At 34.9% G+C, this 16,522-nt stretch overlaps 1 protein-coding gene across 2 annotated transcripts; it reads left to right on the top strand.

Annotated features, from left to right (window-relative positions):
* The first annotated feature begins 1,953 nt into the window (after positions 1–1,953).
* On the top strand, positions 1,954–16,441 carry cpne3 (copine III). Of its 2 annotated transcripts, XM_066682713.1 has the most exons (17): positions 1,954–2,090; positions 6,212–6,352; positions 6,445–6,624; positions 7,020–7,091; positions 7,238–7,309; positions 8,885–8,965; positions 9,231–9,320; positions 10,103–10,201; positions 10,304–10,390; positions 10,906–10,965; positions 11,071–11,204; positions 11,765–11,819; positions 12,076–12,127; positions 12,228–12,361; positions 12,517–12,753; positions 14,541–14,655; positions 14,898–15,035. In XM_066682713.1, exons 2-16 carry the CDS (start codon positions 6,221–6,223, stop codon positions 14,649–14,651), a joined length of 1,596 nt encoding a protein of 531 aa, XP_066538810.1. In that variant the 5' UTR covers positions 1,954–2,090; positions 6,212–6,220; the 3' UTR covers positions 14,652–14,655; positions 14,898–15,035. The 2 variants fall into 2 exon arrangements, with proteins under 2 accessions (XP_066538810.1, XP_066538809.1); XM_066682712.1 differs by lacking the exon at positions 14,541–14,655 and having other exon boundaries at positions 14,898–16,441.
* The last annotated feature ends 81 nt before the right edge of the window (positions 16,442–16,522 follow it).

A 16,522-nucleotide genomic window follows, 5' to 3' on the forward strand; every position in this document is an offset into this window, starting at 1 on the left:
GTTATAATGTGCATTTTTATCATTGATGTCTTCACCAAAACATTATGTCATTAATAGAACACATTGTCATTACCGTCATACTAAATTTATATCAAAAGTTGTTTTAAAATAATTTTATGTAATTATGCTGCTCACTCTCTCTCTCTCTCTCTCTTTCTCTCTCTCTCTCTCTCTGTATATCCTATCTCTCTCTCTCTCTCTCTCTCTTTCTCTCTCTCTCTCTCTCTCTCTCTCTGTATATCCTATCTCTCTCTCTCTCTCTCTCTCTCTCTCTCTCTCTCTGTATATCCTATCTCTCTCTCCATATCTCACTTGAACCTCTTGTTCACATTTGTCTTTTTCAGTGTCATGTTGGAAAGCTATCTAAATTTGCCGAGCGGTGTTTACTCAAAGCATTTTTTCAAAGTATCATGTTATTGTATGTAAAACAATCTTTCATCCATGATTCTTTATGGCTGTGCTATGTTTGGATATATTTGTGCTGATTAAAGTTTTCATTGTTATAGCTGATTCTCTTTAAAACAACTCCTATGCATCTTTAAAATTTGGATGTATTTTCCCCTCTTTTGGACTGTTATAATGTGCATTTCTTTCTTTAATGTCATCACCAAAACATAATGTCATTACCAGTGGCGGATGCTGGTCTTTCAAGGAGGGGAAGCTCAATTTCGGCCTACGTCATAAAATGTGGTTGGTTTATATATAGGTAAATTCTACCCTCCGTTCATTTTCAAGAAAATGATCTGTGCCCCTGTCGTACCAACAAGGCGTCTTTTCCAGGGACTTGACTAGTGTCCTCTCAATGGCCAGCAGAGCTAGGCTGCTTAAACGGCCTTGGCCCATGTGAAGTGTGTCCGCCTGTAAGTGCTTTGTGACGGTGGAGGGGCTCGGCAGCACCCGCTGGACAGAAACTGCGATAGAAGTCAGAAAGAGTGATAGAAGTCAGTCTCCAAACACAAGCAGCTACAAAAAAACCACCAGAAATAGAAGCTCGATTTGTCGCTAGTCGTTTTTAACAAAGAAAATGCCGTTAAGAGTATTACGAAAGTCTGGTTCAACGCAGAACAGAATGAAAAAGTAATGCTCCCTCGGCTCTTTACACCAAAGGGTCGCTGATTCGCTCATTTCGTTGTCAATCAAAAAGAGATGCAGAAGCTGAGCGTCCGATGGGCGGGACAAAGCCCAGCATTTATCCAATCACTCGTCTCGTTTCGCTGCACTTCGCTGCTTCTCCATTGAACTCTGTGGACGCTCAGCGTCCTCACTGTTTAAATCACTGTGAATCTGCGCGAATGATTGAGAGGAAAGCCGCGTCTTTACCAGTGATAAGAAGCTGATTCTGAACAAAAGTTGAGCGCGTTGTAGTGCATATTTATTCAGTGACATGTACACACAACAGTATATATTTGATCACTTATTTTTTTACATTTTAGGGGAAGCTGAGCTTCCCTTGCAGTCTTAGAGCAATCGCCACTGGTCATTACCATAACACCACTGTCATTACCAACATGATCCTTAATTGACTAAATTAATACGAAAATAATGATTTGATGGTGAAAACATGAACATATATATGTGTTGAAGGTTGTAAAAACTCAAATACATTTTATTTTAAAGTTAACAGTGTTTACTACATAAATCTTCTCTCATTTTCACGTTTTTGTAGTTAGGCTGGGAATGATATTTTGATATGCCACTTGGCAAATTATTAAAATAAAATATTTCAACCCTACATACGATCAGGGGTGACAATAATTCTTATTTTAAAGCATGAACACATTATCGTGGCATAATTTAAACTTAATGACTACTAATTTTATTTATCTAAAGATATGACGGTAAAAAGCATCCAAATAAAGAATTACGTGTACTGGGTCATTGTGGGTCTGACCAATGGTCTAGAGATCTGAAGGCGGGGTTAAAGCGAGGGCGGACTAATATTTTCCAGCTGTCAGTGCAGGGAGGGGCAGTATTACGAACAGCAACCGTTCACTTCAGGAAGCCTTAGCACCTAACTGCTGCGGTGGTGTATTTGGGCCAAATTTTGTTTTCTTCATTTTCAGTTTTTAAGCTAAAGAGAGCAGAGGAAAGTAAGTAAACAACAGCTAAATAACATGAGTTAAGCCAGCTTTGCTTGTATTCGTGTGGATTTGCTAACTGTTAGTTCACGTTGTTAAGTTAGCTGTAGTTTATTAACCATATTCGAAATTCTTTCTTCAATAGCACTCGAACGGTGCATGCAAATGGGTAAATACTTGCAAGTGGTTGGTTTTTCAGACCCAAGACAAGTAGCTACAAGCTAGTTTATGTCGGAAATGTCTGCCTTTTGAAAACCACGAAACATTGGTTTCTATGGGCAGCCGCCATCTCTGCTAAAGCTAAGGGACCTTCTACAAACTACGCTTACGCATTAAAAACGCGCTGACGACCAGCGGTGAAAAAGCACTTAGTGCTTTATTGTGTGAAAATCAGGACTTATTAGCCACAAATAATAATATACCTGCTTTATATTTATTGCACTGTAGAGGGGGGGTATTTAACAATAAAATAAATATGTAAAACATTGCAATATATAGCCTTGCTGGTAATTAAAGTTTCCCAGCCCAATAAATAAGAATTATTTAAAAAAAAATTGTTTTCTCAATATTACAAAACAACAACGATAATAATTTATCAAGTGTCACCCACGTGACGTACACTACACCTCTTCCACTGGTTAATTTAACCATTGTTGACCGATGGTGATTGGTTTTTGAGAATACAATGCAATAGATTTTGAACCTTGGTTGATATATATATATATATATATATATATAATTATGTGCTCTGTAAGAACACATTATAAAGATAAATTGTAACTTGTGAATTATTATAGTATAATAAAGTCAAATGTGTCCCTCATAATACTGCTTATTAATACACTACTTCTTAATGATGAAATTGTGTGTTTAAGGCCTATAGGTTCATGAGCAGCTTACATAATTTAAGTAGTGTTTAATGTTTGAAGTTTATATCCATTATAACATTGCACCTTAGTGCTGAAGTTCTGCAGTACAGAAATTTATAAGAGGAAAGATTTGTGTTGGGGACAGCATGGTGGCACAACAGGTAGTGTCTTTCTCACACAGCTCCAGGACCACAGTAAAGTTGGTTTGCAAACAGGCTGGTTTGTGAAACAGTTCTTATTTTGTCTCTCAGTGGCTTGTACTCTGCGAGCAAGGAAAGTGGAAAATAAATGTGTTTTTTTACTTTGGCAGGTGATGTTTATGACAAATGACATCCAAAGTCCGTGAAACGTTTGATTATGCAGTGCTCCATTTGTGAAAGCTTTCACAAACACAGTTTGGTGTATTTTAATGAGTTTTACAATTCTACTCAGGGTTTCATGTGTCATAATACGGTGCTTCAACATTTATGGCAAATATTGAGCATTAATTCTTAACTTTTATAACTGGCCATGCATTGAAATTAAAGCTGACCCAAAAAGGTCATTATTAACAATTATTAATAAAGGGCTGACCTCACAAAGGTCTGTCAGCCCTTTATTAATAATTGTAGCACTAATACTTATGATTGTTGAAAAATTGAAAATTCACATGTTTTAGGCATTATCTGATTTGTGAAAAATTTCACAAGCACAGGTTGGTGTGTTTGAATGATTTTATGGTTTTATTCACAGTTGTATGTATTATAACATGTTTTGGGGCAAATGCAAAAAGCATTTATTCATATTTATTTCATAACTGGCCAGGAATTGAGCTAAAAGTGTCAGGACCGGGTGGACTGATGGAGGCGGACACACTTGCAATAACACAAAAGACTTTTTATTTAAACAATAGATAACAAAACAGAGACAGACCTGGACAACACGACAGGATACTTAGACAAACAAAGACCTAGACAGAGAGACTTGGAAATAATGATCTGGACAGGGAGACTTGGACAGAAAGAGAGAGAACTGGACAGAGAAACCTAGACAGAGAGAGCTAAGGAGACTAACTTGGACAAAGAGAGCTAAACAGAGACTTATACAGAGACCTAGACATGGAGAGACAGATATAGAGAAACCTAAACTGAGTAAAGACACAGACTTAAGACAAGAGAGATACAAAGACTGACTTGAAGGGAATGAGGAACAGACAAGACAGACAGACCAGCGAATGTGGAATGTCCAATAAAGAGGTACAGAGACAAGGGAACTTAAATGCGCATCACAGACAAAGAACACCTGAAACAGAAATAAGAGGACAGGACTACAAAGGATGCACAATGAGAGGGTGGAACTAAGGCAGTACAAGGGTGGAGACAGGAACAATAACAAACAGAGCCATGTGCTAGAGCACATGGCTGGGAAAACAGACATGACAGGACCAAAGTGTGACAAAAAGCAGATACAAATAAATTTTCCTGATTTGTGAATTATTTCACAAATATAATTTGGTCTGTCTACTCATTAATATCTGTGGCATTTTATAAAGATGATTATTTGGAGTGTTATTCACACTAACAATGGAATTGAAAATTCACCTGTTTTAGGAATTATCTGATTTGTGAAAACTTTCGGTTTTTTCTTTCGGTTGGTGTGTGAATGATTTATAAGGTTAATATATTAATTTGGTGTATTTTAATGATACTCTATACATAGTTTTATTCATGTTTTGCTGTGCTTTTACTTTTGTATAGTACTTTTGCTTTTATGGCCAATCAAGGGCATTCATTGATTTAACTCTGAGAATTGACCGTCTAGTGACATTAAAGAAGAGACAATCTCATTTTCCTTATTTGTGAAATAGTTCACAAATATGTTTTGGTCTGTCAGGCCTTTATTAATATTTGTGGCACTAATAAGATGATTATTTGGAGGTTTTGACTGAGAAATGCTATTTATGCTACACAAATGCTACACAAAAGAGTTCAAAATTCTTTGTTTTAGGTAATATTTGATTTGTGAAAACGTTCACAAACACAGGTTGGTGTGTGAATGATTTATAATGGTTAGGTTAATAAAAGGTTAAAATGTAAAAGGTTAATATATTAATAAAGGACAGATAGATGAAAATATACTTGTTTCCCAAATCAGGAAAATTAGTTTGTCTTCTTTTGTCTCAATGTGTGGTCCGTTATCAAAGTTATATGAGTTAATGTGCTATATTTGCCCTAAAACCTTAACTATAGCACATGAAAAAGTGAATACAACTGTATGAATAAAAAAAAGTACAGAAATATGTTTGTGAAAGTTTTCACAAATCTTATAATGCCTAAAACAGGTGAATTTTCAATTCCATTGTTAGTGTGAATAGCATTTCACAGTCAAACAATCCAAATAATCATCTTTTTAAAGTGCCATAAATATTAATAATGAGGAGACAGACAAATTTAAATTTGTGAAATATTTCACAAATCAGGAAAATAAAGTTTGAAATTTCTATTTGTTTTCAGTTTAAATGTAATTTTTGGGTTAACCCCTACAAATATTAACCCCTACAAATACATTTTAGTGTCATGTTTTGTTAATAAAGCTCAGAAAGGCCAAACTAAATCAGAAAAATGAGTCTGTGTGTGCTTTTATCCCAAAAATGGCCAGTTATCTAAGTTATATGAAATAATGCTTTGTATTAGCCCCAAATCCATACCTGTTATATTATTACAAGTGAAAATGTGAATACAAATAAAAACAAAATAAGAAGCATTGTTTGTGAAAGTTTTCACAAATCAGATAATGCCTACAACAAGTGAAATTTCAATCATAATATTAGATTAAATGGCATTTCATAGTCAAGACCTCCAGTTCATCTTGTTAGTACTGAAAGAGATGGAAATGGCTGATATGAAATTCATTTCCATCCACTTTTATCTCAATACATGGTCAGTTATCAATTTTATTAATTAATGCTCCAATTATATTTAATAGAATTATAGCCGATAGAAATCTGAATCTCTAACCACAAACCAACTTTACTGTGGTGCGATACAATATAGCACAGCCTTAGATTACATGTTAAGTGGGTTAGATATTATAAAAGCATAAAATCTTTTTTTTTTTCCCTGTGGCTTGGTGCCGCTCACAGGCATCTATGTACTTTTTTTTCTTTTTTTTGTGCTGTTTTGTGCACTCTCTGAATAATATCTTAGAAACATTTTAACAACTCTTAGAGTTACATTTTGAAGTTGGAAAATGTTCCTAAAAGTCAAATACTGTCTGTTTTTTAAGCATTCATCAATGGCGAAGCAGTGTGTGACCAAGGTGGAGCTGACAGTCTCCTGTGAAAATCTCCTGGACTTGGATTTTGGCTCCAAGTCTGACCCTTTGTGTGCACTTTATATGCATACATCTGGGAGCCAGTGGTTTGAGGTCAGTTCACACACTGGATTAGGTCACACTGAATGCCAAACACCCATAAGTTGCTAAATAATATTTTAAGGGTTCTTTTTATTCTTTTATAGGTTGATCGCACAGAGAGGATTATGAACTCCTTGAATCCTAAATTTGCTAAGAAGTTTGGCGTTGACTATCACTTTGAAGTAGTACAGAAGCTTAGATTCAGCATCTATGATATAGACAACAAAACCATTGACTTGACTGATGATGATTTTCTTGGGGAATTGGAGTGCACTTTGGGTCAGGTGAGAGTTTTCTATTTCCTGTATACATTAATCATATTAAATGTATTGCTTAGCATTCTGTGACATTTCCATTCTGCATTCTTTATTTTGTCAGTAATGTATTTTACACCTCTATTAGAAGTAGAGGAAATACAATTTGCAATGCAAGTCTATATCTGGTTAAATAAAAAACTGGATGTATTGTTCTGCTGTTTCAGTTACTGTCAAATTAAAATTCTGATTAGAATAAAACTAGAGGCAGCATTTTCTAAATATTATAAATGACTATTCATGCTTGTTTCCCTATAGGCCACAGCAAGTACATCTCTCACTTTAAAAGCAATTTGTAGGACTTTGGGAAACTGTTTAATTGTATTCACAAGAAGGTTTAAAACATCTTCTCTTTCACAACACAGATTGTATCCAGTGGAAAGCTGACCAGACCACTTATGAAAAACAAGAAGCCAGCTGGAAAAGGCACCATTACCGTAAATATGTCTTCTTTAAACTGTTCTGAAACAGAAACAGAATTTTAGAACTACATTTAGAAGTATAAGTCATTTTAGGTTTTTTTTTTTTTTTTTTTTTTTTTTTAATAGAATTTTATGACAGTGTTGATCTCTCTCTCTCTCAGATCAGTGCAGAGGAAATCAAGGATAATAGGGTGGTTAATTTTGAAGTTGAAGCCAGGAAACTGGATAACAAGGTAAGATAAATCCTAATACCAATATAGAAACATTAAAGGCCTATTAATACATAAATACTACAATTTTAAACAGTTTCTTTATTAATCTGTTTTTCCAATAGTGTTGGTTATTTATTACTGAAATAAGTAAAATTAAATTAATATCATTATATAGTTATCAAAACATTTTTTGTGGAGTTTTGTTCTGTTTTTTTTAATATGGCTTTATTGCTGAACCTCATTAAATGATTCAGGAATACTTAACCAAATATTGCACTTTTTTTGAACAATAAAGTGTGTGTGCACTTCTGTATGACTACCACATACGTTTGCTTCGTATGAAAAATTAAATTATTGTTCAGACAGGAAAGATAGCTGATTCTCGCATTTGCCAGAATCCCTAGGGAGAGTCTGGTATCATTCTACACTTAACGTGGCCAAGAATTGCCTACTACTGCAGAAAAAGAAATTTGACTGACACACAAAAGGACTAATCACAAGTCTGTTCTTTTGGCATGAGGTGTAGGACGAGGCAGACTTCATGATTCACGTCAGACCAGTAAGAGCCAGTACAAAATGATACGCGGAAGTGTGTATACGTGGAGATCAGTGCACTGAAAGTATCAGACTTTGTCAACTTGTGTGCAGAGCATCTGTGGCTGACTTGTTGCTAAATTTGTTTGTGGACTTACTTGTGAATTTCCTTCAAATCAGTGATCATTCTGGTTTTTGTAAGGGCCCCATTTCCAAAATAAAACTGGTATACTGGGCAAAACGTAAATAAAACAAGATTCAGTGACAGGCAAAACATTTAAAATTTATATTTAATTGAAAATAGTACAAATACAAAAATTTTCGGTATTGAAACACAATGCTTTTTAGATATGAAAAAAATATTTGCTAAGTTTAGATTTTATGCCAGTAACTCATTCCAAAAATGTTGAGACAGGGTAATGTTTACCATTGTGTTGCATCACCTCCTCTTTTTAAAAACAAGTGTTTGGGGAACCAATTGCTATAGTATTGAAAGTAAAGTGCTTTCCTGTTATTGCTTCTTATAAAATTTCAGCTTTAACAGTTTAGGGTATCTGTTATAGTATTTCCCATCTCATAATGCACCAGTTTTTTTCAAAGGGTGGTAGGTCCGGACTAGTTTAGCACCTGGACTCTTTTACACTTACTGTTTTGTTTCCCTGTTACAACATTTTGTTTTATTATGTGCTGCTGGCATCAAATTCAAAATGGACATGAACTTCTCAAAATAAAATTACTCAGTTTCAACATTTGAAATATTGTCTTTGTACTGTTATAAACTAAATATAGGTTTTAAAAAATTATTTGCTTCTTGCATTCTGTTTTTATTTGCACTTTGCTCATCATCCCAACTACTCTGGAAATGGACATGATTCATGATTTGTTTTAAGAAATGGCTAGCAGTCGAAAGTAACATATAAAAGGAAATAAATGTAATGATTGTGACAGCTGACTGCATTGGTTTGTTTCCCCAGAGGTAATTAGCTACAACTTTCAGTTGATGAAAAAATGTTAATGTTGTCTCATTAAAAGCCAATTATGTTGATAATGGTCTGGCTGCAGGACTTCTTTGGAAAATCAGACCCCTATCTGGAGTTTTACCGGCAAACTGAGACAGGATGGCAGCTTGCCCACAGGACAGAGGTACAGTTCAACTAATATTGAATAGCAGACACTATTTAATAATATATACTCATGAAAAAGTTTATGGAAGATATGATATTGAAGAAATGTAACAGAAGATGTTATTGATAGATTTTCTGTTACCTTAGAAATGTTCAGCATGAAAATAACATTTTACTGTTAAAGATTCATCTTCTCAAAACCATTTTTGAGTCACAGAATAAAGAAGTATGCAGAATTTTTCTGCTGAATTAATGACAATTCTTCTATCTCTGTTATCATAAAGGTGGTGAAAAACAACCTTAACCCTTCTTGGAGACCTTTCAGAATTCCTTTGCAGTCTCTCTGTGGAGGAGACATGGAGAAGCCTATTAAGGTAAAATCTCTTTCCCATCCACAATGTTGCAGGGCTTACCTTGTGACTGTGTGCATTACATCAAGCACAATATTTAACATGCTTCACTGGTCTTTTGTGACTGCTCCATGTAAACATTTGTGGACCATTAGTTGCTTTTGAATTCCATCTGGAATTGTTCAGTAGATGCTAATATTTGTTCATTTGTGGCTCAATAGGTTTGTTGTTTTATTTCCAAAAAAATAGAGAATCATGTCATACAGTGGTGATTTAGCTGTTACGTATTACATCTCATTATGTGAATGTTGTTGGGTTTTCTTTCCCATTTGGTGTGTTGTATTGCTCGGTTCTGCAATACAAATTTCTCATTTTAGTGGTTTGGTTCAGTCCTTGTTGCCTTGTGTGTATCACAGATATTTAATTACTTGTTATGCTTGGTGTAGTGGCATTTTTATCAAATTAATATTAACTATATATGTTATATTACCACAAAAACCTCTATGACTTCCTCACTAATGCACTGTGTTGAATGTCTGGTGATAGACGCTGGAGATGGGGGCACTCAACTGGACTCTTGTATTGCGTTGTGCTGGTATGACTTTTTATAAGCAGCGTGTTGACTTTGTAGACATTCTCAGATTAAAAAGGCTTTTCATAGATTGAATCATTGATACTCGTTTGCTGTGAGGTTGTGGTGAGTTTTATGCATGGTATTTTTTATTTTTTTCTCTAGCTCTTAATAAAAGTCTTATGGGACAGTATGATCTGGGTTTTGTAATATTATATATTTGAATCACCTGCAGATAGAATGTTATGACTATGACAACGATGGGTCTCATGATCTTATTGGGATTTTTGAGACTAACATGACACGTCTACAGCAGGCTGCACGTGCCTCTCCGGTAAGAGCACTATGTAAAAATTCCTCTTGAATTTTAGCATTGTTCAGCATAGTTATTCTCTAGGTTTGTATTTGGGTGACATTATTGTTCTATGTCCGACAGGCAGAGTTTGACTGTATAAATGTCAAGAAGAAGCAGAAGAAGAAGAACTATAAGAACTCTGGGGTTGTGAGTGTGAAACTCTGCCAGGTATTGTCTCAATAAAACCTGTTATATCACATTGGTATCAAGTCCTGTCATGTGACATTGGTGTGGTGTCTTAAGTAATTATTACGGCTGTTCTGATTAGACTGGTTATTTTTTTTCTGTCATAGTTGACAAAGAGGGTAAAATTAAATAATGCTGTAGTTTGATTTTTGATTATTTCTCATTGTGCTTATTGAAACAGCATGGCATTTTGTTGAAAGAGCAGATTCTAATCTTCAAATTATTGCTATGTTTGTATTTCTTTATAAAGAGGGCATAATAGGAATAAAGCTGTCATTCATACAATTTTTTAAGTAAAATCATGTGTCATTTTATCACTGCCTAACATTAGAAAAAGAAGAAAGACAGAATGGCATCCTCAGAGAAGTTCATATGGAATGTTAATATCATTTTTGTAGAATTCACAATGTAATTATTTATGTAATTACAGCAAAATCCTTTTGGTTTTAAGGGATAATTACTGTGTTATTTTAATTTGATTTTTATTGTGATTTTAGGTTGTGAAAGAATATACCTTTTTGGATTACATCATGGGTGGTTGCCAGTTAAATTTTACTGTAAGTGAATAGCAGTCATAAATATGTATTTGCATTTTATTAAAATACATTGTTCATTTTGATTGTAAGAATGATATTTTTCTGGCTTTGGCTTTGTTGCTGTAGGTTGGGGTGGACTTCACAGGGTCAAATGGTGACCCAAAATCCCCTGAGTCCTTGCACTTCATCAGTCCTAATGGAGTAAACGAGTACCTTTCAGCCATTTGGTCTGTTGGTTTGGTGGTCCAGGATTATGACAGGTGAAACAGTGAATATGATTTTATGTGAAAATTTTACTATATAGTAAACGTACCCAATAAAGATTTTCTACCAGCTTCCACCAGATATAGTATATGGATCATTCTTGGCTGATTGAAATAGTCAGGGTGCTGTATAATCTTTAAAGAGATCAGTATGATATGAAGGACACAGGCCATTACAGGTTTAATATATCATACAAAGTCTTAAATATAAGACATAACGGGAAGCCATTATAAGCTTAATAATATCATGTATTTTCAGGTGAGCTATTTAAGCTGAAAATTGAATTTGATAATTGAGCAGCCAGTCAGTAATGTTGTAATACATTTTATAATAATGCATGTGAAGTTAATTAACATTATTTACGTATTAAATTAAAATGTATTTATTATACACATGTAAGTCTTATGTAAAAATGGACAGTGGTTCTCAAAAGATAATGTGCAGGCTGTAATTTTTAATAGATTTCATACCTATACATCTAATTACAGAGTTTTTTTTTCATTATGCAAATTTGTTGATGATATATGTCTAATAAAAATATGCTTGTTTCTTGCAGTGACAAACTATTTCCAGCTTTTGGATTTGGGGCTCAGATTCCACCGAATTGGCAGGTAAATTTAAACAATAATTTGTAACTGTACTGGTGGAATTCTTTGTGCAGTGTAGTGAATAGTATTATAATAATATTAACGGGACAACCATAGCCTAAGGGTCAGAACATTTGGGGGGGGTGGGGTGATTGTGTGTTTTATTACAGAAGTACAGAAGGGTTAGGTAAGAGGGGGGGGGAAGTCTCTGTACAATAACAATTAAAGCATGTATGTAGTGTCCTGCAACAGTATGAGTACCATCATGTTTGCTTTACAGGTGTCTCATGAGTTCCCTCTCAACTTCAACCCATCCAATCCATTCTGTGCTGGTAAATAATAGCATCTGAATTAGCTTTTAGAATTGGTGGTGCAGTTGCTGTAGTGGATAATATTAGATAATGGTATTTGGTGTGAATTTTGTTTCTGTAGGAGTGGAGGGACTGGTGCAGGCTTACAGGATGTGCTTGCCCCAGGTCAAGCTTTATGGCCCTACAAATTTTGCTCCCATCATTCGACATGTAAGTCAGTTTGCCCAGCAGGCACTGCAGCAGAACAAAGCCTCTGTGAGTATCTTAATATAATGTGACCATGTTAAAAATACTGCCAAATGTCTTTCTGTTGTGTATATGTGTACTATATGAAAGCTCTGAAATGCACAATGTACAGCATCTTATTACATGGTCTTAGTTCTAACTTCATACATTTCTCTGTGTGACAGCAATACTATGTTTTGCTCATTATCACGGACGGTGTGATAACAGACATGGATCACACTCGTGCTGCCATTGTAGCTGCCTCGCACTTGCCTATGTCCATCATTATTGTGGGTGTGGGCATGGCTGACTTCACTGATATGGAGATCCTGGATGGGGATGATGGGCGTCTAAAGTCTCCATCCGGAGAGCCTGCTGTGCGGGATATAGTGCAGTTTGTGCCTTACAGAAAGTTTCAGAATGTAAGTAGTCACTCACACCACAACTCTGTCATATTGGGAAATATATTACCCTATATTTCCATCTCTTTGTGCTTCTTAATATTAACTTGGGATGCACAGATTTTGAATTTTTTGGGCTGATACGAAAACCGGTAATTAGCACTTAGGAGTAGCTGATACTGATATTAATAACCTATAATTTATCTTTTTGTAATTAAAGCAAATTCACATTGGATTAAAGCAAAATAACTTCTTTTTACCATAGGAATGTCATAGGACAAACCATTTCTGTGCATTTTAATTCTATCTTTTCAGTATATTAGTTTTAGTTCATTTATATTTTTTTTAAAGATTTACTGCTGGTTCCAAATAATTGGTTTCTAGAGGGGCGCTAATTAGTGCAGCACGGGATTTGTTTTGGAGAACGTGGGAGAAAGCGGCATAATGCGGCTCTGAGCAAATGAGGGAGAGAAGGTGTTTGAGTGGGTGTTTGTAATCATTTCAGTAATAAATTCAGATGCTTTCTGACTCTTTATTTTCAAGTGCTTTGTATAAGAAATACTCCTGCACTGTGGCGGTATCTTTGTCATTTTAATGTGGTGTGTATGTGCATTTACTGAGCGTGGTTGATATTTTAAATTAGTTTTCACCACAGATTTAATCGCAGAAACTGAAAACCGTCCACACGACAGACATAGTTGTGTATTTACAGGCGTCAGTGCATATGCACATGCACAAAAAAGGGGCCAAGTTTTTGGTTGTTTTTGGTAGTTTTTGTCGGCTAAAAGTCCAATATCAGACAGATAACAATAACTAAAAAAAAACACATTTCGGCAAATAATTTTTTTTTAATTGATTCAATTGATTTGAATTGGCCCACAGCATCACTTTTAAGAATACATCATTAGTGGCCCGCTGGCGCTTGGCAGTTTTTCCTTTCACTTGACAGTGGCAGCAGTGCGCTAATGTATAGGATATTGCACCACTGTTAATAAACTAAGTTGAAATTAAAGGACGTTCATTTCTTTGGGCCAGCAAAGTAATTCACAGAACACAGAACATTTGGTGATGGCTGCAGCTGAAAAAAAAAAAAAAAAAACACAAATTGACAGTGAGAACCGGCGATTTCAAGAGAGGGAAGTACTTGCAGTAAAATGTTGGATTTTACACTCTTTTATATGGAAGCGTATTGCTGCCACACACAATATAAAAAAGATTTGTCAGTATGTAGTTATTATGAGAAGTATCTCTTTATTATGAGATATGTCTGTCTCCATTCTGTCGACAATGCCAATATTGTTCCCGACATGAGCCATTGAGCCATGGTTTCACTGGTCATGCCACGGTAATCCCTTGGTGTAAGTTTGTCTAGTTTGACGTCCATGTTATGTTTTATGTGTTTGGGCTTATTTTCCTGGAAAGTGGCCTAATCACTGCACTTCTTTTACACACTTATAACTAAGCAATGGCTCTTTTGAGCGCTGTGAGCACCAGCTCCATGTGCCGAGTTGGTTTCGCCACTAAAGCTAAAGAGAAGAAGTTTTGTCTAATTTTAAAAAGCCTAAAAACATTTAGAGCTTTTTTGAGCGCCAAGGAGTGCTCACAGCACTCAAATGAGCCGCTGCTTAGTTATCAGTGTGAGACTGTACATTTTACCTTTGGCTGTGCGGTCATTATAAATTTCCTTTAAAATATTTAATGGTCTTTTTTATTTTTGCATGCTATCTTTGGTATTTTTTTCCATCCCAGTTCTGCAGGGCATTAGCAGCCATCTTTTTATCTATCCCTTTCTGTCCATCTCATTTCAGGCCTCAAGGGAAGCACTTGCCCAGTGTGTACTAGCAGAGTTGCCAGAGCAAGTTGTGTCATACTTCCGATTTAAAAAACTGCAGCCTCCCAATGATCCAAACCCTTCATAGAAATGTAGGGCAACACAAAGCTCTTTATTTAACTCCACTTCCTGCTGCCTTCACCCTTTTTATTTGCATACGTCTGTCTCTATGTACATTGCATATTCTAAGGTACAAAAAGCTTATAAAATATAAGATGTGTAAAACAAAAAAATTAAAATCAAGAAATTATATACATTTTCTTTGTCAAGGTTTTATTTTCTTTTTTTTTTTTACAGATAACAGATTTTTAATGTTGTCTCTCAATGTCTTTAGGCTCCCTCGGAAGTCCTGGCCCAGAGTGTTTTGGCAGAGGTCCCTGGTCAGGTCACCACTTTTTTTAACATGATGAAGCTCAGCCCTCTCAACTCCACCATCCCTGTGGCTGCTCCTGATGGAAGTAAATAGTGATTTCACAGTGCAATAAGAGTGTCCTCAGCTCTAGTGCCTTGTTAAAAAGTTCCTTTGCTGTGGGTTCTCCCTGAAGTGGTATCTCTGCTCTCTACTTGGGGTTTTAAAGATGGCAACAGATTATATTATAAAAAGTGGTACTGGTTTAAAAAACAGTAAAATGTAAACCAGTTGTCACACAAAAATTTGTCACACTCAACACACAACAATAGTGAAGGGGTTTGAGAACTGCTGCTCTATAGACCAAGTACAAATGAATGCACAAGAATCAGAAAAGGACAGTCTTGCTAGTGATGAGTAAATGGAACTAGGAGAGTAATACAGTTATAATTGCATTAAGTGCATGTTTACATATATTCATTCAAATGTGTGTATATATACATATATCATATGTACTCTTGCCAATTTCATGCTTTGTTTTTGTCTGTTTATGTTTACATGTTTTATTTTATAATTTTAGGAATTATTTTAATATGAGGAGTGAAATTATCTATATTTTTTTGATGACAATGCAAGTGCTATAAACTAAACATTTTTTACTCATTAAGAATATTTTCTTAGCTGAATTGGTTCCACTTGGTAGTAGGAGTGAGTTGTCTGCAATATCTGTCAGTTAATTGCCAATTGTATCATTATCAAAGCCTGTACTGAAGTGTCATATTTAAACGGGTTGAAATCAACTGTTAAACTATGTTAATTGCATGTAGCACAACATGTCCTAAAATGCAGAATATGCTTCCATTTGTGGCATGTTACTTGCACTGCTTTGACTATAAAGATCTTTTGACAGCCTTCTAATATCTACATCAGTATACAAAAATTACTCCACATCTCAGGACTCCTGAGAATATATATATTTTTTTTCTATACATTGTAATTGCAATTATGCACAGGATAAAATGTTAAATATCTTAGGCCATATACATATTTGCCATATTTATATACTATGCATTATATTTCAAACATTTTATGAGTTTTTAACACCACCACAATTGTCTAATACTGAACTGTCAATTACTTACATATTAATTAGTTTTTTATAAAATAATTCTGAACTTTATATTATTGAAAACTGAAATGACTGGACTTTTTTTTTTTTTTTTTTTGAAAATTAACTTGTTGAAATGTTGCCATATGTATATGTGATTCCAAAAAAAATGTTGTAGACTGCATATCATTGTGTTAAATACCTGGTAATAAGTCACATTGATTGGGTTTATTACAGTCGTATTGATGTGTGCACACTGTAAATGTAGGCTTTAACAACTGTTTATTGAGCATCTTGTGATTTTACTTATACAGATCTGGGGTATTATTGTGTTTTTGCTAGACATGTTAGGTGCAATTGCTTTAGTAATTCATATACTAATACATGTACTTGTCATATCAGAATAAATTAAGTGAAAAGATGCCAAATGTGGGACTTTTACTTACAAAAATGATTTTGAGTTTACATTCAGATTTAAAGATGTGATAATTATATGAATGAT

This window comes from Hoplias malabaricus, chromosome 10 (assembly GCF_029633855.1).
Source record: "Hoplias malabaricus isolate fHopMal1 chromosome 10, fHopMal1.hap1, whole genome shotgun sequence".
Taxonomy (NCBI): Eukaryota; Metazoa; Chordata; class Actinopteri; order Characiformes; family Erythrinidae; genus Hoplias; species Hoplias malabaricus.

Excerpts from the sequence above, each read along its gene's own strand:
- cpne3 (XM_066682712.1), top strand. The coding sequence starts at position 6,221 with ATGGCGAAGCAGTGTGTGACCAAGGTGGAGCTGACAGTCTCCTGTGAA. Across the intron at positions 10,202-10,303 it reads AGGCTGCACGTGCCTCTCCG|GCAGAGTTTGACTGTATAAA; the intron begins GTAAGAGCACTA and ends TATGTCCGACAG. Across the intron at positions 10,391-10,905 it reads TGAGTGTGAAACTCTGCCAG|GTTGTGAAAGAATATACCTT; the intron begins GTATTGTCTCAA and ends TTGTGATTTTAG.